This window comes from Suillus paluster (assembly GCF_016628075.1).
Source record: "Suillus paluster strain FC165 chromosome Unknown EDB91scaffold_88, whole genome shotgun sequence".
Lineage (NCBI taxonomy): Eukaryota > Fungi > Basidiomycota > Agaricomycetes > Boletales > Suillaceae > Suillus > Suillus paluster.
The window spans coordinates 150,245-170,664 of NW_024537648.1; the positions used below are offsets into that span (position 1 = coordinate 150,245).

Genomic DNA, 20,420 nt, shown 5'->3' on the forward strand with positions numbered 1-20,420 from the left:
CGACTTTCTTTCTCGTCCTTGTTTCCTGTATATGAATGTGTACAAACTGTTTTTCATAGTATCTAACAGTCATGGCCCCAAACCACTCAAGTCGAGGTAAGTATAATTACACCGAGAAGACGCTAACTAGCAGGTCTCAGTGCCCGCATTGCGGCAATATGTACAAGTCCCAAGGCATCAAGCGGTACGAATCAGTGTGCAAGATGCACGATGCAGAGGGTCAAGAGGCCTTCAATCAAGAATATGAGAGAGATCAGCGATTAGGTGAGTCCAAGTGATCCATTACTTGCTTTCATTTGCTGATATTCGAGACAATCATTTTGATCACACTTGAATAGCACGCCACAAGAAAACTCGACGAGCGACAGCTGTGGCAGTAGCGGCTGGCCCATCGCGCATCATCGCAGATAACTCTTCTGCAAATTCAGAACCGCAAGCACCAGGTATGTCATCATCATCCCACTCGATTTGTTCACTCTGACACTTCAAACATCTTTCAGCACCTATAGTTGGTCTGGACAAGCACACTTGATGCTGGAAATGAGGGTGTTCAGAGCCCAGGTACGTACTTCTCTCTTCGTTTGTTGACAAATCAGTGACTATTATCTATGTTGTAGTCCTATCTGACGCTAGCATGACCAGCAACCCTGGTCCCAACATCCCACACCAGCCTGCAGTGGATATTGAACACCCTCAAGAGTTCAAAACGGAATTTCACCCTCGTAGTGGCCGTGAAACGCTCTATCAAAGGTTCGAGGAGTTCAGCGTCACCCCAGAGACACAAGTGCCTCCTGTAGATGAAGTACCTTGGCGCCCATTCCAATCGCGTGGAGATTTCAAGTTCTCTGAAATCGTGCTTGATGCTGCTCTCAACAAGGGTCAGGTCGACAGGCTTCTCAGTCTTATTGCTCGCATAGTGCAGGGTGACACTCAGGTAACACTGAAAAATGAGGCCGACCTTTGCACAGCATTAGATAATGCTGCGGCTGAGTTGATGCCGGTATGTGTTTTTTTAATCGCATGATATCTGTCTGACTGCTTAGTTTGTTGTATAGTTTACCAAGCATGAAATCAAGGTACTGTACAAGAAGGAGCAACAAGTTTTTGAGGTACACGCGAGGCCGTTATGGGACTGGGCCCTTGACCTTTTGGATAACCCACTACTCGCACCGCATTTTGTTTGGGATGCGCAGCACGTCTACAAACACAATGACACGGACTTTGAGTGCTTTTTCAATGAACTGTGGACAGGTGATCAGTGGTGTGAAATCCAAGTATGTTAATATTATGTTCGATGTGTGTATATTAATGTGATCGCATCTATGTAATCAGTCCCGTCTTCCGTCAAACCTTGACAATACTGCCCCCTTTTGCTTCATACTGTATGCAGACAAGACTAAGCTGTCTTCGCATGGCACTGTGAAAGGATATCCGGTCATGGCTCGCTGTGCGAATTTACCCGTCTACATTTGAAACGACGAGGGGATTGGCGGTGGTCGGGTTGTTGGTTGGCTACCAATTGTGAGTCAGCGCTCATCAGTGATCCTATTAATAACGCTATTAATATTGTAGATTGACGAAGAAGCGTCCGAACACGGGAAACCAGGATACATCAACCTTAAGCGTGTCATATGGCATGAAGCATTCGCCAAGCTTCTCGTCAACCTTGAGCAATATTCAAAGACTGGATATTTGTATATGTGCTACAACAAAATAATGCGCTGGTTATTCCCTGTAATACTAATACTTTCTGCAGACTACGAAGAACAGTGAGTGTGCCGCTTATTGATGTCTCTTATTCGCAGTGTGCAATGCAAGTGCCCGTGCCCCGTGTGCCTCGTACCACATGAAGAACTTTCTGACTTGTCCAAGACATTTGCAATCAGGTCTGCAAAAGATGTGCAGGCTGCACTTGATGTTTACAGATGCAGCAAAACTCAAGGCGAGGAGCTTTTAAAGGCACTAGGATTACGTGCAGTCACTGTAAGTCATGTGTTTCAATTCTACCATTCTATTCTACTGATACATTACATTCAGAACATCCTCTGGCTTATCGAGCACTCTGACCCTCATGATGCAATGAGCATTGACAGGTTGCATACAGTGCATGGCGGTATGGGAGGGAAGCATTTGTTGGGCGAGTTAAAGATAATCCTTGGTGATGTCAGACATGAAGCCCTAGCGGCAGTTGAGAAATTGTAAGTTATTTCTTTGTCACTACTGTATTGACATCACTCTAAACCTACTTTCAGTGTTGAGGAGTTCCCTTGATGGCGTGATCTCACTCATTTCACAACCGTCATCCATGTCACATTTACCGATGGCAACAAGAAGCGGGACTTGGTCATGGTAAGTACAAACAAGTTAGTATTAATAGATATGCTTGGCTAACTATTGTAAAGCAAGTGTTCTACGCAGCGCTCCCTGTTTTGACACACAGAGCTAGTCCAGAAGGCTATCGCCTTCTTCGTGTCATTTGCAGCTATCTGTAACTGGACAGCTTTATTGGGCTTGACATGCATACAGAGCGAACACTTGCAATGTTAGATGCTGAATTCCTTGTCTTTGATGCTGCTCTCAAGGTAATCCTTTCTCTTTTCATTGAATCATCCTTACTGACTAAATCTCAGGACTATGTGGAATACGCTATGACTTCCTCTGTTGAAGGTCTCAAGACAGACTGGAACTTCCCAAAGACACATCTTTGGACTCACGCACGGTGGGATATCATAAGGAAAGGTGTGGCATGTAATTTTAGTACACGCCCTAATGAGAAGCTCCATGGCCCCCTGAAAGCGGCCTATCTTTTTCACTCAAACGGAAAAGATGTTGCTAAACAGGTATGCGCGTTCATTCATTTATTATGCTATTATATTGCTAATATGTTGTATACAATTGTAGATCCTTCGTGTTGATCACCACAAATGCGCATCCTTGCTTTTGTGAGGACATGTGGACACACTTGATGAACAGTGTTGCCTGCAGGCCTTGGGTGATGCCGCAGATGGTGATGACATTGGCCACATCGCCTTCGATGGACACATCAAGCTCAGTTCTCCTCAAAATTGCTCTACTATCCAGGATATTGAGATGAGGCTGGGCATCCAAGATCGAGCGTTTCAAGGCTTCCACAGGAAATTTTCTGATTTCGTCAACACATTGCTGCCAACTTATGGGTACCAGTTGACAAGATGGGTGACCATTCTGGCTGATTTCCAGGTATGTTGATTGATTATTCTTCATTGCACAAACTTATGATATATCATTCAGATCTACGAGCATCGCTACCTCAAGGTCAATTATGAGAATACTGTTGACTGGAGGCAGTCAACATACCACCTCTGGTGCAATCCGTCATTCCATGGACACCCACGCTTTGACTGTGCACTCATACAGCTTACCACAGAAAGGGCCATCTTTGTTCGGCTCATACTAATGTTTAAATGCGAAATTCCAGATGTCGGCGCTTTCCAATTCACACTTGTTCAGCCTTATACTGCTGGCATTGTTGGTGGTTCTCGCAGGATCGACCAAGACCTGAGGCTTACTCAGGTCAAAGCTGTTCCGAGAGCTGATTTGATTATCGTCCCACTCAAGTCCTTCATTCGAGGAGCCCTTTTGTCCCCCGATCCTCAACACCAAGGTGAGTATTTGGTTGTCGAGCATGTTGATAGTGACATGTTCCTCCATATGAAGGTGTGGGCACGTTGACACATGTAAGTATTACTTGAATTTTGTGTCTACTATTCTGACTTCATTTACTGGCCAATAGCAGCAGCGACAGCAATCGCATCCACGGCTGCTGTTACCCCCCATCTTGTCAGCAGCAGTATTCATGGTCGTGGCCATTGTTACCCTCCATACCTCTCCATCTCCTCCAATCCTGCCAGCAACCGCAGCAACAGCAACAGCAACAGCAACAGCAGCAGCATTGTTTGCAGTCACGGCCACTGTTACCTCCCTCCCTGTCATATACCTGATCCGACCGCTCCGATATTGATATCCGCTCCGCTTTCCAACCCCCTCCGCTCCATCCATCCTCCGCTCTGTCCAATCACAAGTCCGCATTCCACCCCTATGCTTCTGCTCAACCGCTCAACCAGTCCCCTTCCATAACCTCTCCATTCAACTGGATCTCTTTCCCCTTTTAGATATATACTTTCCCCTTTGGTACATAGACCCTTACTTCCAGATCACCGGTAATTCCTATTACCGCCCGATTGCTGATCCGACGCGTACATATTGATATCCACTCCGACTTATGTCTTTGCCTGTGTAAAATACTTACAAACTATATCCTTGGTACATAACTTTACAAACATAGTTATCCTGGTCACTGCCTCATACATAGTAGTATATAACATATCATGTACTTAGATATTTTCCTCAGTCTTAATATTACTTGTCTTCTCGCAGTTACATCTTGTGAGAATTCTCAGTAGGACCTTGCCTCCTCTGGACACAAGTCTCAACTTGTTGTCACCTCCAACCCTCCGACCCTCCGCTCCAACTTAGAGCCGTGCTCTAAGTCTTTCCCTTATACTCCGCCCCTATCAAATATTCTCCCTTGTCCCTCCGCATTACCCTCTGCCTTCCCCGCCCCTACCAAACATTCTCCCTGCTCCTATCCACCCTCCGCATCACTCCCCGCCTTCTCTGCTCCGCTCCTAGTCGGCCCGCCACTAGTAGCTCTCACTCCCCGACCCTCAAAGCGGACCAAAGCGGACCACTTGTCCTATCGTCGGACCCGCTCCAAATTCGGGGCACATACTCGGCTAAGGGCGTAGTGCAAGAGCTGAAGCCAAGCCCCAACCCCTCTGCTACCTGAGTCGGCACGGTACCTAACAGGATTGCTGGATGAAGGATCAGAAATTGTTGTGATTCGAGAGGATGTTTGGAGGAAGACAAATGCACCAATCAACCAAGATGTGTGGATGTGGATGCAGACTGCTAATGGAGGATCACAAGAGATGGGAGGTTGCCTAGAGATGTTGGAAATAGACATAGGTGAGATCAAGACATGGGCAAATGCTTATGTAGTACCGAATGCCCCATACTGCTAGTGTTTTAAAGTCTGGTTTGGTCCGGTTTTTTTGCCTTTTTTGGCACAACTGGACCCAAACTGGTCTTAGTTTTTAGCAGCACTAACACAAGACTGGACCAAACTCTCAAAGACCGGTTAACTTCGGTTGCAGGGCCATATGACAGTCAGTTGCAACCAGTCTTCATAAAACCAGTCCCGGACCAGGTTGAACCGGTCTAGACCAAGTACATAGTGAGTCATGTAGGAACATGGTATACATGATGCTGTAGCATATAAGAAAATACTGGTGCGACTACTAGTGCTACTAGAGCCTTCTGTTTGAATCCCCCCCTCCACTACATTGAACTTAGTATCTCTCTGCTATGTCAGGTGGCAAGTCTACACACACACAATGACCAACTGAAAAAGCCACTGCCATGATGGTATCTGACAAAGCAAAGCGCTCATGGCCACCAAAGTCAAAGCCTTCATTGCCAAAGGCAAGAGTCAGAAAAGGAAAGCTGTGACTAGCAAGAGCAAGTTAGAAACCAGTGAGGGTGAGGCTGAATGCAGACAAACTTTGAAAAAAAAAGGCTCCAGCACTGTCGAAGCCAAAATGTGCTTGTCGAAAGTCCATTGAGGAGGTTGAATTGGAGGGCGAGGACGATGAGGAAGAGGTTGAAGTTGAGCCTGTAGATGATACCGATAACAAAGATGAAGGTGATTACAATTTGTTTCATTGTAGCCTGTTGATTGGATGTTAGCTGAATGTATTTGATGGCAGGACAGCGATGGCTTGCAAGAAATACATCATGTGATTGTACCTGATGCACGGAAAACAAAAAAGCACAGCACAGATGATGTACTTACAGTGTTCTCAGATCGTTGCACAGTCAAGTTTTGCGAAATGAATGGAAATATCGAAACAGTGAAGGGACGCTGGTGCAATATATGCAAGTGAGTAGATAAATTCAATTAAATAAATCACAATGACTTACTAGTATGTTGTGCCCACAGAAATGATCAGAAATTTGTTGCAAAAAATGGGAAGCATAAGATGTTTCATGTTGGAAGTAACTCGTCTTGTTGGCAGCACATCCGGAGTCATTATGAGCTGTACAAGAGCAGGTGCGAAGAACTGGGTTTGCAAGAGCATCACCATGCGATACCATGCGACATAGTGAAGAGAAGGCAGGAAGTGAAGAAACTGGGAAATCAGAGCCTTGATGGAATGTTTCAGAAGAAGCAGAAGTCAAAGGAGTATTCAAGAGATAATATCTTGCATGCGGTTGCCAAGTTTGTCAGTCTGTGATGATCAGGTGAGTGATTATCATACATTGCTGCAAGTTGATAAGTGCTGAAATCAGTGCTGTTGTATATTAGAGCCTTGCAGTGGCTGACAACCACTCATTTAGAAATTGCCTGGTGGCAATGCAGCCAGGCGCTATGCCAGTGGACATACCCTCAGCCCATGATGTGTCAGTCTTATATTCACAACTCTTTCATAAATTTCATTGGGGGACTCAAGGCCAAAATGCAGGTGAGTCATCCCTACTACTAGTTGCTCCTCTATCTCAGGCTAACATGTCTCAGGGCCACCACAACTGGCTGTATTTCAACAACAACTGACTTGTGGTCTGTTGATCAAACCAAGGCTGCATTTTTAGGCCTTACTGCACACTGGATTGAGGCTAGTGAAACTTCATGGACACTATTTTCACAGGTTATTGCATTTAGAGGTATATCTGGGGCACACAGTGGGCACAACCTGGCACAGTATCTTGTGGGTCTGTGTGAGCGTGCTGGAATTATCACAGCGCACTCAAGTAAGGTACGTATTTCTACTGGTCTGTCATCTGAGACGCTAATGCAGGCCTCCACTAGCTGTTCTGTCTTACTGCAGACAATACCAGCAACAATGACACAACTTGCGATAACATCGAGACACTACTGCACCGCCGTCATATCTACAACTTTGATGCTACTCAACACTGCCTTCCCTGTCTTGCCCATGTCCTTAATCTTGCCATCACTGACGTTATGTCAGTCATCACACGCATTGCCAATGTCGAGACTACAATGGCTATATGGGAGTTCAACCCATCACTGCCTAACAACCACGTTCTTGGACACTCACTTGATGTCGTTGCTGCAATACATACATTGGCCATCAAGGTATGTTCTCATTATTTCTGGCAAGTTATTTTATCTAATGGCTTGAAGATTCAGTGCTTGGGACAGCGCATCGAGTATTTCGAGACACTGCAAGGCAAGTGTGGCATCAAAAGACCAGCTCAAGATCCCTCTTCATAGTAATGTGCGCTGGGGGACTGCTGATGGGATGCTTGGTCTGTGCCTATCACCTATGGCAGGTACACTAACAATTTTATGTGGTTCATCGATGCTGACCTTCTATTTAGGCTATCAATCTCTTTGTGAATTGAGCTGACGAGCTTTTTGGACCAATCACATCCATCCGGCATCATGGACATGTCACAAAGCATATCCCATGGACCGTGTTTAGCCTTAAGTCATCAGACTGGGAGCACGTGAATGATACTCAAGTTATGATATCAGTAAGTCACAAACAGCATCTAAGCAACACCCACTAACATTTTCTTAGGATGCCAATGACATCCAACAATACTTCTCTTCTGAATGCCTGCCAACACTATGGCGTGCAATACCTGCTATGGAGGAACTGCAAACAGCTTGGGAATCGAAGTGCGGACTTATACAATTTGTGTTGTACAAGGAAGCCCTTCAACGTGGTCTCACAAAGATCGAAAAGTATTACAACAAGTTGGATGATAAGCCAGTCTATGCTCTTGCCCTTGGTATGTTTGCTATATCATAATTCAATGTGACTGTCAATTGACTGATTATATATACAGTGCTGCACCCATACTACAAACTCGCATATATCAAGATGGCATGGGGAGGTCCTGAAGAACAAGCCAGAGAGCATGCTGCAGGAAATCAAAATGCCAAAGACTGGCATGATGAAGCACTCAAGGTAGTTGAAAAGACAATGAAGGAATATTAAGGACTTACACCAACCACTTCCCACAAGCTCAGGAACTGGTGATACTACTAATGCTGACGGTGACTCGACCATTGAGTCTGAGTATGACCAACATCGCCACATGTTAGTTCAGCAGGCCATCTATGAGCACAATGCTGGATGGGCAGCCAAGCTTCGCCATTACCTCAAAGACATGCCAGAGGATGTTACGAAGGATACCGACATCATTCAGTGGTGGTCGGTGAGTTTATTTAGTATGTTTACTATTCTTTTTTAATGTTGCATAGAAACATTCATCTATCTACCCTACCCTTTCAAGAATTGCAATGGATGTTTGTGCAATTCCAGCATCTTCTGTCCCATGTGAGCAGCTATTCTCAGTGGGTGCAGAAATTGCAACTGATCGTCGCTCACATCTTGGTTCTGACAAATTCGAGCAACTACAGGTCCTCAAGCATGCATGGCGGGATTCCATCATTGATATGGCTGCTACGAACGCATCAATCATCGAGCAAGTCGCATTGCAGGAATTTGTGGAGCTTATGTTGGACAAGAATGACATGGTCAAGTGGGATCAGGACGAGGGCGAGTTAGTCACCATGTAGTTACTTTCATTACATGTCTCATGGTATAGTTCTTGTGTCAATGTGCAACCAGTTTGACTTGTGACCAGTTGCGACCGGTTTTCCAGCGGTCCTGGGAATTTAACTAATGTCAGGCAACCGACAACCGGGGTTAGCAAAATAGAGTGCAACTGCAACCAAGGTCCGGTTGCAACCATTCATGGTCCAGTTGGGTTGTCGGTCTTTTTTCGGTCCAGTAACTGGACTTTAAAACACTAATGACAATGGTAGCAGTCATGGTGACAGTGAGGAATCTGTAGTAAGTTTGCACCACTGGATATCTAATGAAAATATGTTAGCTTAACATCAAAAAATTAGAACAAGAATGACCTAGATGCAAGACACTGGGCAGATCTTCCAGACCAAGTACAGACCAAGAAGAATAGCGCCAATGATATGTTGATCATATTCTCTGATCATTGTGATGTCAAGTTCACCAGCTTGAATGGCATAGTAGAGGCAAAGAGAGGGCGCTGGTGTAATATTTGCAAGTGAGCCAGAAGCATAATCACAGCTTACAGAGATATGAATACTCACCTGGATTTCAAAGGCAAGATGAGAACTTTGTTGCAAAACATGGGAAGCGCAAGGTGTTCCACCTCAGTAGTAACTCATTGTGCTGCCAGCATACTCATAGCCACTACAATCTGTACAAGACAGAGTGCAGCAAGCTGGGGATATGCGAAAACCATCATGTGATCCCTTGAGAGCTACTGAAGAAGCAGAAGGAAACAAAGAACTCAAAGCATCAGAAACTTGCGAACCAGCAGTGTTTGAATGGGATGTTTGATAAAGCACAGATGAAGACCTTTTCAAGAAATGATGTGCTACACGCCGTAGCAGAGTTTGTGGTGTGTGACGACCAGGTAAGTTGTGAATTTGATGGGGCATATTGAAGTGTGGAATGCATACTGACTCAGATTGTGGGAACTTCAGAAGTCACTTGCAGTTGCAAACAATGTGATGTTCAGAAATTGCCTTGCTGCAATGCGACCAACCGTCACTAAAGCAGACTTACCAACAACTCACAACATCACTACCTATATACACAATGCTTTTCCTTCTTTCCTACAGGATCTTAAAACCGAACTACAGGTAAGTCACTCACTTATAGTAGCTAATTATTGCAGTCTTGCTCAATATCTATGTCTAGGCTGCAAACACCAGGCACATTTCAACAACAACCGATCTCTGGTCTGTAGACCTGTTAAGGTCGTGCTCAATGAAAGAATAACTCAAAGGGCTTGGCTTCAGCTTGTGTGCTGTGCCCCTTACCTGAGTAAGTGCCCTTAATTTCTGAGAGGCAGAAGGGAAGTCAGACACAGGGGGAGTTCAGCGGAACTCTGGAAGGCTAGGAGTAAATAGAGTAAGACTACTTCAGAAAAGTCCAGAGTAGAAACAGAACAGAGATAGACTACCCCAAGGTAGAGCCGGAGATATAGTCTTAAGGATTAAACCTAAGACTTGGAGGTGGACAAGAGATCAGACTCAAGTCCAGAGAAACAGGAATGAGCAGGAACTAAGATGATATCCAAACCAAGGAGGTACCGAAGTTTTACAGGAGTTTATATACTGTAGATATCATGTAAGTAATCAGTCAGCAAAGTAAAAGCTATGCCTGAAGCATATGGAAAGTCTATTAGTAAGTGTACAATGGATCAAAGAAATGAAGTTGGAAATGAAGTGCAGACGGACGGATCAGTAAGCAAAACAGAAAGGTGAACAGCCGGTAGCCAGAGAGCAATATTCTAAAAGGAGATAGGTGTGAGTCCAGAGATGAAGGTGGAGCACCAGGCAGACAACAGGATGGAGAATAGGATGGAGACCCAGACTTTCATAGGGGAGGATCCAGAGTTCCAGGTCCGGAGGTACAGGATATGACAAGACCAAACAAAAGCAGCATTTCTTGGGCTCACAGCTCACTGGATCCAAGTTGATGAGAAATCTCAGAAATGGATGTTATGTGCACAAGTCATTGCCTTTCGCTCAATCTTTCCACTGCAGCAGCATGTATTTTCCCCCTCTCTTCACAGCATGGCTAACTATTTTATGTGTTCCAGGTGGAATGCACCATCTGTCTTGTCACTGGGCCTTTCGAGACACTCGTCAGTGAATTAGAGGTGATCAGTGTGGTGTCTGCGCCTTGACGATGAAAGCAGAGCCAAGACTTAGAAGATCGATAGACATGGCTAATCGGAGGTCTGGGATTAGCATTACCTTGTGACCGTTTGTTTCACTTTTTATCTTATTTGTTATTTCTTAATCACGGGCTTCATACGCACCGATAGTATTTAGAGTTGTGTTATGTATCGAAGTCCGTAGTACTCTCCCAAATTACACCGGACTGGTATCTGGTTAACCTTGCGTGAAAGTCTCTGTTTGTTGTGCCACCACTTAAAGTCTAAATAACTTCTACCTGTTGTCACATATTTTTTAACCTTCCTCAGTCCTCCTTTACTTCTCACCTTGAACCCTTCATCAACTGGTCTGGCCCACCATGTTTATTGAAGGAAAAGCAATAATGTCTTCTAACAACACATACAACCTTCGCTCATGCACTTGCGCTAGAGCCAGCTCAGTTTCTACCCCTGCACACAAAAAGAACATAGAGGTGCACGACGATTTCGGAAACTTTATCGTTAATATACTATCTAGCTCACAAACTACAGCGGAAGGCCCCAGCTCTCGAGCTGCGTTGCCTGATCTGGTAGAATCCCCTTTGACCTCGACGGGGCAGTCTGAAAGGACTGACAGCGAGAGTCCGTCCGCAACAAGACCTATGCGCTCCTGTAGCGACATGGTCTGTGCGAGTAGCCCTGTCTTTGACCCTTGGGTCAAACAGGAGAATACCCTGGTATTGGACGCCATAACTAGTGTTGAGTTGGACACCAGTGCAGAAACGCCTGTAGAAAAATCTATAGAGCATGTTACCTTTGAAACTGCAAGTGATAAGAGTGAACATACCGGTAGTGAGGACGAGGATGATTGTCCATGGACGACAGTCCAACACAACAAAGGATCCCGGGCCAAGACACCTGATGTTCTGACTAGCGCCCAGAGAAGCGCGGTTAAGGTGGCAGAGCGACAGCTCACGCATAAGGAGTGAGTCCAGTTAGCTAGACGCCAAGAGAATGTGAGTCAATGAGACAGCACAACCGCACCATTGGAAATGACACCGAATGGTGGAGGACCTTCCAAAGGAAAAGGCGCTGATCCAGGAAACTGGGGAGCTATTGCCAATGAGGAAGAAATCAATATCGAAGAGCAGCGCGCTGCCCTCGAATCCTATAGAGTGGCTAAGGACCTAGCGAGTCAGTCGGAAACCTCACAAGATGAGGGGGAAAACCCAACTGAGACCGACAGACCCGAGGTCCAGAATACGTCGATCGAGGACATTTTCACTCAGGCAAGGCGTGAGCAGAGAATAATCAACACTGCTGTCGAAAGGGCAGAAAAACGCATTCGAAAAGAATATGATCAAAAATTAAAAAGCCTAACCCTGAAGCTGCAGGAAAAGAAGAAAAGACTTCAACACCCAGAACAAGAACAGAGACCCAGCAACCCGATAGAAGGGCTGGTTAATGGTGTTATGAACCCAAGTAACGAGTGAAGGGAGCGTTGTAAAACTCCTCAAGTGATGGAGCCTGCGCACCAGGTAGCACCCTGGTCTTATATTGGAAAAGCGTTAGGACGCCTGGCAAAACAAAAAACGGCAGGGACCCTGACTCAGACGGGTTGAACCCAAGCTCTTCGTCGAATAGCTCGGACAGTTCGGGCGATGAACAGAGCTCGTCATCATTGGATGAACAGATGGGACCCACCAGGAGTAGGACGTCCAAGAAGCACTCAAAGAAGAGGAGAAACAAAACAACTCTAAGACCGATCCCGCCCAAAACCTATGATGGGAAGGAGGACTCAAAAGCATTCCATCGGTTTATTACCAAGGGGACGGCCTACGTTGAGGATGGAAGGGTATCCTCGAACAGAAGAGTCTTTGTGCTGTCACACTACCTGACAGGAAAGGCACACGACTTTTACCAGCAGGAGGTATCAAGTGAACACCACCGTTGGAGGCTCAGGGAATTCTTCACTGAGCTATTCAATTACTGCTTTCCCATAACCTATAAAATGGATCAAAGGAAGGAGCTGAAGTGTTGCTTCCAAAATGACAAACCCGTCAGGGAGTACATCTACCGACTGAATGAACTTTGCATCATGGTGGGTGATGTGAGCGAGCGGGATAGAGTGACGCGACTCTGGACGGGTCTGAAAACGGAGATTCAGCGAGAGCTTTGGAAGAAGGAATTAAACCCAGAGATATCTACCTTCAGAGAGGTACAGACCACTGCGGAAATTATCGAAATTGCCCACTCGGTTTCGGCGGGACGAGACAAACCAGTCGGCAAGAAGGACCGAGTAATGAATGTCGTGATAGCTAGTGCAGTGACAACGTCAAAATGATTCAGCAGGTCAGAGAGGAGTGACGTACCGAGTCATTCAAAGTACCAAGGGTCAAAGAGACAGCGAGATGACTGTCGAGGACCCACGAGGGAGTTTAAGACCCCCGTTAATAGAGGGCCGAGCGAAAAACCGCAGAATACAATCAGCCCTGAGGAACGGGAACGTCAACAAGCAGAGGGCCGATGTTATGTCTGTGGGGAGTTGGGACATGTGTCTCGACAATGCCCCAAAAACACCCACGTAAAATCTGAAATACCTAATAAACCGCCTGGGGTCCCGAGCTTCAGGATCCACGTCGGGGCGACCAATGAAGAACGCATGTGTGCACTGGCCGATATTCCAGGGGGATCTGGAGAGGTCTTCCTCTGATCGGTTGGGTGGTTGGCGGAAGACGGGAATGAAGTCCCCGCATATGAACCCCAGACCTCAGAGGTGACTCAGACAAGGTTTCGTGACCCTCTGGCGTGGAGAGCAGAAGAAAGGCTGCAAGGGATTAAGTATCCTGGGGATGGTAAAGGATGTGACCCTACTGTTGCCTGGAATGATCCAGATCGCTTCTGTGTGTATGAGCAAGTAAAGGGTACTTACTTTATAAAAGACTATCACCACTGACGGGCGTTAGCTGGGCTGGATATTCAAAGATCTCAGTTAGAGAACCCTCACTTCTGTTTGGACAGTGCCTATTGGATCCATCTGGGTCAAGCGTTAGGCATAACAAAGGATAATTTGCAGAGAACCGACTGCAGGAGAAAAAATCGCAGACCGCCAATGGGCACACCAGTAGAAGACCGCATGGTCTGGTGGCTTGAGGAATACAATAACCCCAAGCCAAGGAAAGGGTGGAGGTTCGCCTGTGAACGAATCAGTGAGGATGAGTATCGGGTAACCGATCACGAACTTAATCTCACTTTGACCATTTCAACGACTACGGTACGAGAGTGGGACTGGAACCCATCAACATGGTACGCCCAACGAATATGGAAGGTGAAGCTGAGAAGAGACAACGAGCTGTTAGTGGCTGATGATAGGGAGTATGAGGGGATTGCCGAGATGTTCGACCCCATAGGAGACCTGGACTTGGAGCAGGCCTTGCTTCTTTGTGGCATTCAAGTCCCTCGTGGCACCTACCCCACCTTACAACGAAACTCTGCCACCACAAGAGACTTTGCTAGAGCGATACCAAAGCCAGTAGTGGTGGTAGTCCATGTGGATGGGCGCCCAGCGAGGGCGTTAATTGATACTGGCTCCTTGGTGGATTTTATCTCCCTGATGACCGCGGAGCAGATCAAGTGCAAGCTTACCGTATTAGAGAAACTGCTGACTATCCAGTTAGTGGTTCAAGGCTCCCACTCAAGGGTGAATTATGGAACTACGGTGAGGTTTCAGTATCAGGGGGCCAACTACCGAAAGTACTTTGATGTAATCAACTTACAAAATTACGACTTAATACTTGGCACGCCGTTCCTATATCAGCACAGCGTTACTGTGGGATTTAACGCCCCCAGGGTAGTATTGGGAAGTATAACTCCCCAGCCTCTGAAGGGAGATGGCATCACGATGCTGGAATCTCGCGTGGCGGAAGTGATTAATGACCAATTAGAGAGGGCCAGAGAGGCTCTGAGGGAGATGGCGCGCCCACTGTGCGCCAAAGCATCAGATACGGTGTTACCTCCGTTGAGGGCAATCAATCATACCATTCCCTTGATAGATGAAGGGAAGGTATATCCCTGGCGGCCCTCGCGCTGTCCAGAACCCATGTGTCCACAGTGGGCAGAAAAGAGAAGTTCTTACCTCGCGTCCAGGCGATGGCAAATGACAAGTGCTGGGAACACTGTCCCCATGTTATTTATCCGTAAGCCTGGGACGGATCGGCTGTGCACGGTCATGGATCTGCGTGAGTGTAATAAGAATATGCGAAAACTGACCTCACCTCTGCCTGATATGGATGGAATATTGCGGCGTGTAGCGCGGAAACCATATAGGTCATTAATGGATGGCCAGGACGCTTATGAGCAGATACGGGTAGTGCCCGAGCACGTTCCTCGGATGGCTATGACTACCCCCGACGGCAATATGGTTAGTAATGTTTTGCAGCAAGGCAATTGCAATGCACCTGTGACGTACCAGGCGGTCATGAACCACCTGTTCGGGGAACACATCGGAATATTTATGGACGTGTACCTGGATGATATTATTATCTATTCAGATAAACTTGAGGATCACATGAGACACGTACATATTGTGGTCGACATTCTTGAATGAGAACAGCTGTATTTAAGCAAGAAGAAACTTAAATTTCTCGAGCCCGTAATGCGGATATTAGGTCAAGTAGTCAGCAATGACGGTATTAGAATGGATCCAGACAAAGTAGACAAGGTGCTTACCTGGAAGATGCCTGTGAACAGGGACTTGTGCCGTGGATTGATAGGAGCTGTATGGTACCTTGCTGATGACATACACTGCGTCAGGATCCCCTTAGGGGTCCTGTCAGCAGTATGTGGTGACAGTGTACCGTTTCGCTGGGCTGAGACAGAACAGTGAGCATTTGACAAAGTCAAATGCTTCGTTTCCACTTGTGCAGAGCATAATCAGGTACCGTTAGTGTATGGCCCGGGACAGCCACAAGTGTGGATGATGACTGACGCCTGTCCAACAGGCGTTGGTGGGGTAATCGCACAGGGCGCGGACTGGCAAAAAGTGAAAGTGGCTGCATTTTATTCGGCGAAGATGAACTCGGCCCAGAGGAATTACCCTGTCCATGAGCAAGAATTATTAGCAGGAGTTGAGACAATGCTGCGTCATCGCGATATATTGCAGGGTTGCCCCTTTAAGTGGCTGACCGACCATAAAAGTTTGATCTATATCCTGGATCAAAAGAGCTTGTCAGGGCGACAGGCGCGATGGATGGAAAAACTCAGAGAGTTTGACTTCACAGTAGAGTATCTACCGGGTGAGCACAATGTCTTGCCAGACGCGCTATTGCGCATGTACGATTTTGATGGTGCGGGGACGGTTAGGGCGGTTAGTGAGTATGTAGCTCATGACATCGAGGCGCCACCCACCGATGTATCAGACATTGTTAGTATGCCCGTGTTGGTGGGACCTGAGGCACAGGCGGCGGAGCCGCGTCGCAGCTCTCGAGTGCGTGTCCCAACCCAGAAGGCTTTGCTACAGGAAAACCCCCTGAGGACGTTCCAGGTGACATCGCCCCCCGTCGGACCGCCAGGACCTGGCGTTGCGAGCCTGTGGCATTCCCATGGTCGATGGGAGGCTCGGGGATCTCGGTCAGAGGGTACCAAGAAGACCGGTCAGCTGGCGGCCGAAACTGGTCGAGCAGAGACTAGCACCCAGTTTGCACAACGGATGAAAGGACAATTTGTTCTGCATGGTCCTCACCCGCCGACTCCAACCCCTGCCTCACGAATGGAGGGGGAGGTACTACAGCAGGTAGTAGAAAAAGAAAGAGAAGATCTAGACAACGATAAAACATCAGCGTCAGATATCATTCCTGTGACATACCCCCATGAAACAGAGCTTCTAGACCAAATGAGAAATCAGTATGAGGGAGATACCATATTCAAAAAGGTCCTGGAGGCACCAAACAAATTTCGGAACTTTGAAGTCAAAAACGGACTGATTAGAATAAAGCTAAGGGACAGAACTGCTTTATGCATACCTGATATAAAGATTGGGGAACGGCGTCTTATTGAAATCGTAATCGATCAAGCACATTCGATCTTGGCGCACCTTGGCGCTGATAAGACCCTGTCCTATTTAAGGGAGCATGTCTGGTGGAAGACAATGGTACAAGATGTCCGTCTATTCTGCCAGTCCTGCAAAACGTGTCAGCACAGTAAACCCTCTAACCAGAGACCTTATGGGCTTCTAAACCCGTTATCAGTACCTTCTCAACCCCGGGAGGCTATAGGAGTAGACTTTATGGGCCCGTTACCGACGTCCTGCAATCGTAATGGCGAATATGACTCGATTACTGTGATAATTGACCTATTAACCGCTATGGTACATTTAGTTCCAAGTAGAACGACTTACACAGCCAAGGAGATCGCAGAATTGATGTTCACGGAAGTGTATAAGTACCACGGACTACCGCGGGCCATTATCAGTGATAGAGACGTGTTGTTTACCAGCAACTTCTGGACTCACCTTAATAAACTTATCGGGGTGACACTGAAAATGTCGAGTGCCTATCACCCGCAGACCGATGGCGCTACAGAACGTGCAAACCGCACAATTGGACAGATGCTAAGGTCATGTGTAGCCCCTAATCAGCGCGATTGGGTGGCGAAGTTGCCTGCAATAGAATTTGCCATTAATCTTGCGAAATCCGAATCAACGGAACTATCACCTTTCTATGCAAACAACGGCCGACTGCCAAGAGCCATGGTCTGGGAAACAGCAGGAGCCGATGAATACCCTGGGGTAAGGGTCTTTGCACAAAAAATGAAAACAGCTATTATGGCTGCTCATGACACGATACTAGGAGCGCGGGTAAAACAGACTCACGAAGTGAACAAGCACAGACAGGCCTGCCCTTTAGTGAAGGGTGACTTAGTATATGTATCGACTAAGAATATCTCCTTACCTAAGGGTACCGCCCGCAAGTTGGCACCGAAGTACATTGGACCTTACCTCATACTCGAAGATTATGGTAACAACTCGTATAAACTCGAGTTGCCTAGTCGCTTGCGTCAACGCGGAATACACCCCATATTCCACTCATCCTACCTTAGAATCCATATCCCCAGCGATGATCGGCTGTTTCCAGGGTGGTTGGAAAACCAAGTTGCAGAATTTGAAGAACCCGAGTCGGAATGGGCGATCAACAAAATACTCTCTCATTCAGGGAAACTCAGTGACTCGTCATTTGAAATTCTTTGGAAGTTGGGTGATGTCACCTGGCTGCCCTACAAGCAGATCGCTGATTTGGACGCACTAAAAGATTATTTTATAGCGCTTGGCATTGAAAATGTTTCAGACCTGAAGGAAGGAACCGGGCATGCACCTATGGGTGATGCCCTGGTGTCAGTAGGACACCTTTCCCCCGACTCCTTGGCCTATAAGACCACCGGCCTCCAACCTTCCTCATCAGATCACTCCTTTTCCTTCTACAACCTCCAGCTCTTCTCCTGTGAATTACTACCCACCATCATGGTGCTGTCACGAATCCCTAACACGAATCATTTTTCATTTCTCGGTTTTCCTTCGGCTATGTCCCATACCCAAACCGGTCATGTGACACCACTACCTTTCACATTATCACATCATCACCATGTCACAATTTCACCCCTTCACATTTCACCAGTCACATCTCCGATCGGATCCCCTACGCCCAGGGCTAGAACCATATGTCTTCCTATCACTTAATCTCCGTCTCTGACATCATTGCTTATATATCGCGACGTCATACTACGTCATGCACAGTATCGTACGATTCTTTCTCATTGGCTGATTATTTACAGACTCAGATAAACTCCGACTCAATGTTATGTATATAGGTAGGGTAGTTAGCGTAGTTTCTCTTTAGACTTAACCTCTTCGTTCCTACCCAGTGTAGACTCAGACGTTCACTCTCAAATACATCTATTCTCCTATCCTTTGACAAGTCCTAGTGGTTGTGGGATACCTTTACCAATCGGTGAACGTTGATCATAACATTAGGTTAAGTCTTCTTACCACTCCGACTCGAACTTTGTCTTGGACGCCTCGTCCTCGATAAACTTCACCCGTGCTATTCTGCTGAGAGTATTCTCGTGGATTACGTTTTGCAAATCATCTTTCCCAGACGCGCACTATACCATTTTCTTTTACGTTAGTCTTTTGTAGAAGTAGACCAGGCCCTTGCCCTACACGAGCCGCCAGTCTATAAGGAGCAGAGACACTTAGGTCCTGTTTCTGCACGCCTGCAGTTAGGTCCAAAACCCTACCAACTGCACGCTACCTACTTTTCTTTCGTACTATAAAGAACAGCACTCGCGGGTCTTACAACCCTAGTTACATTTACCTTAGGAAGTTGTGGGTATTAAGAAGACCCAAACTTCACCGCGTCGTTCCCGAACTCCTCTCGAGTTCTATTTAGGTTGACGAACCGCTACACGCGCTGTATTCGCACCTATAGTCATCATAGCTCCCCCTTGGAGATCTCATCTCGTCAGAGACCGCGCCCTACAAGTTCACAACAACGATACCTGTCGGGAGAACAACTGCCCCTTCCTTCATGTCCAAGCAAGATTGGAGAACAATCCAGTCCCCTGCCCCGCACCACACACCAATTCAAGGATGGCAGACACTAGGAGCAGGGCCATTGGTATCTGCAGAAAGCTCCACACCGACCCTGTCGAGGCCAGGCTCTGTGGTAGCGGAAGGCATCTTAGGCCCAGCAGGAACTACCATCACCCACCAGAACATTTCGGATGCAATATTCCACATAACCGCCCAAGAAAGAGAGCTCAACCAAAACCGGTACAATGAGATGAAAGACCATCTCACACTCTTAGCCGAGAACTTGAACAGAGTGGAGACAGAGAAGAACGAGCTAGCAGAGAGGCTGAGGGCAGCAGAGCAAACGATCACGGCTTTGCAAGCCTTTCGTACGACAATGCCAACAACACAGGCGTTTACCTCTGGAGTTTTGAGCTCTGATCTCAAAATGGCCAAACCTACAGAGTTCACGGGAGACAAGAACTCCATCGATGTTGACACATTCCTCTCCCAACTCGACCTCTACCTCACCTCCTATCCCACCGCCTCTGAGCTCCAGAAGAGTTCCTGTCTTATTTCTTTCTGCAAGGGCTCTGCAGCGAAATGGGGAGAAAGCATATCCAAAGTTTCCCTAAGCGGACGACTCGGGTCATACGACCAGTTGAAGAATGACATGCAAGCCATGTGGGGCATCATCAACAAGGAAGAAAAGATGGCTCGGGAGATAGATCATCTCCAGCAAGGAAACCGTAGCATCGCGGAATTCGTCTCTCTCTTCAGACAAAAAATCGCCCACTGCCGCTTCTCGGACTACGAACTCATGCGCAAGTTCCATCTCGCATTATCCCAACGGATTAGGGATCAGTTGGCCCACGTAAACCCTAGGGACAAGAGCACCCTAGAAGGAATGATTTCGCATGCTCTCATTATCGGAACGAACTTTGAGGAACTGGACAATGAGAAAAAGAAGACCTGGCAACCACCACGTCGCCCATGGGTTGAAAGAGGCCCTCTCAAACCAGTTTCTCAAGGAGGAGATGACATGAACGTAGACGCATCAAAGACACGA

The 20,420-nt window shown here is 46.9% G+C and overlaps 3 protein-coding genes across 3 annotated transcripts; all 3 read left to right on the top strand.

The window, feature by feature from the left end:
• Nucleotides 1–634: 634 nt before the first annotated feature.
• On the top strand, nt 635–3,711 carry EDB91DRAFT_1239436 (uncharacterized protein; the record flags this gene model as incomplete). Its single annotated transcript, XM_041321854.1, has 13 exons — nt 635–1,000; nt 1,056–1,274; nt 1,333–1,461; nt 1,483–1,521; nt 1,573–1,769; nt 1,806–1,983; nt 2,038–2,198; nt 2,378–2,469; nt 2,527–2,582; nt 2,631–2,840; nt 2,902–2,908; nt 2,948–3,219; nt 3,271–3,711. The coding sequence occupies 13 exons, from the start codon at nt 635–637 to the stop codon at nt 3,709–3,711; spliced, it is 2,367 nt and encodes a 788-aa protein (XP_041172103.1).
• A 2,336-nt stretch (nt 3,712–6,047) lies between these two features.
• Nucleotides 6,048–6,218, top strand: EDB91DRAFT_1023096 (uncharacterized protein; the record flags this gene model as incomplete). Its single annotated transcript, XM_041312596.1, has 1 exon — nt 6,048–6,218. A coding segment is annotated over one exon (171 nt), but the record flags the coding sequence as incomplete, so codon positions are not given.
• Nucleotides 6,219–7,467: 1,249 nt separating this feature from the next.
• On the top strand, nt 7,468–8,069 carry EDB91DRAFT_1060754 (uncharacterized protein; the record flags this gene model as incomplete). The annotated part of the gene is made up of 3 exons (XM_041314372.1): nt 7,468–7,599; nt 7,647–7,860; nt 7,918–8,069. Coding segments are annotated over 3 exons (498 nt in total), but the record flags the coding sequence as incomplete, so codon positions are not given.
• Nucleotides 8,070–20,420: the final 12,351 nt, after the last annotated feature.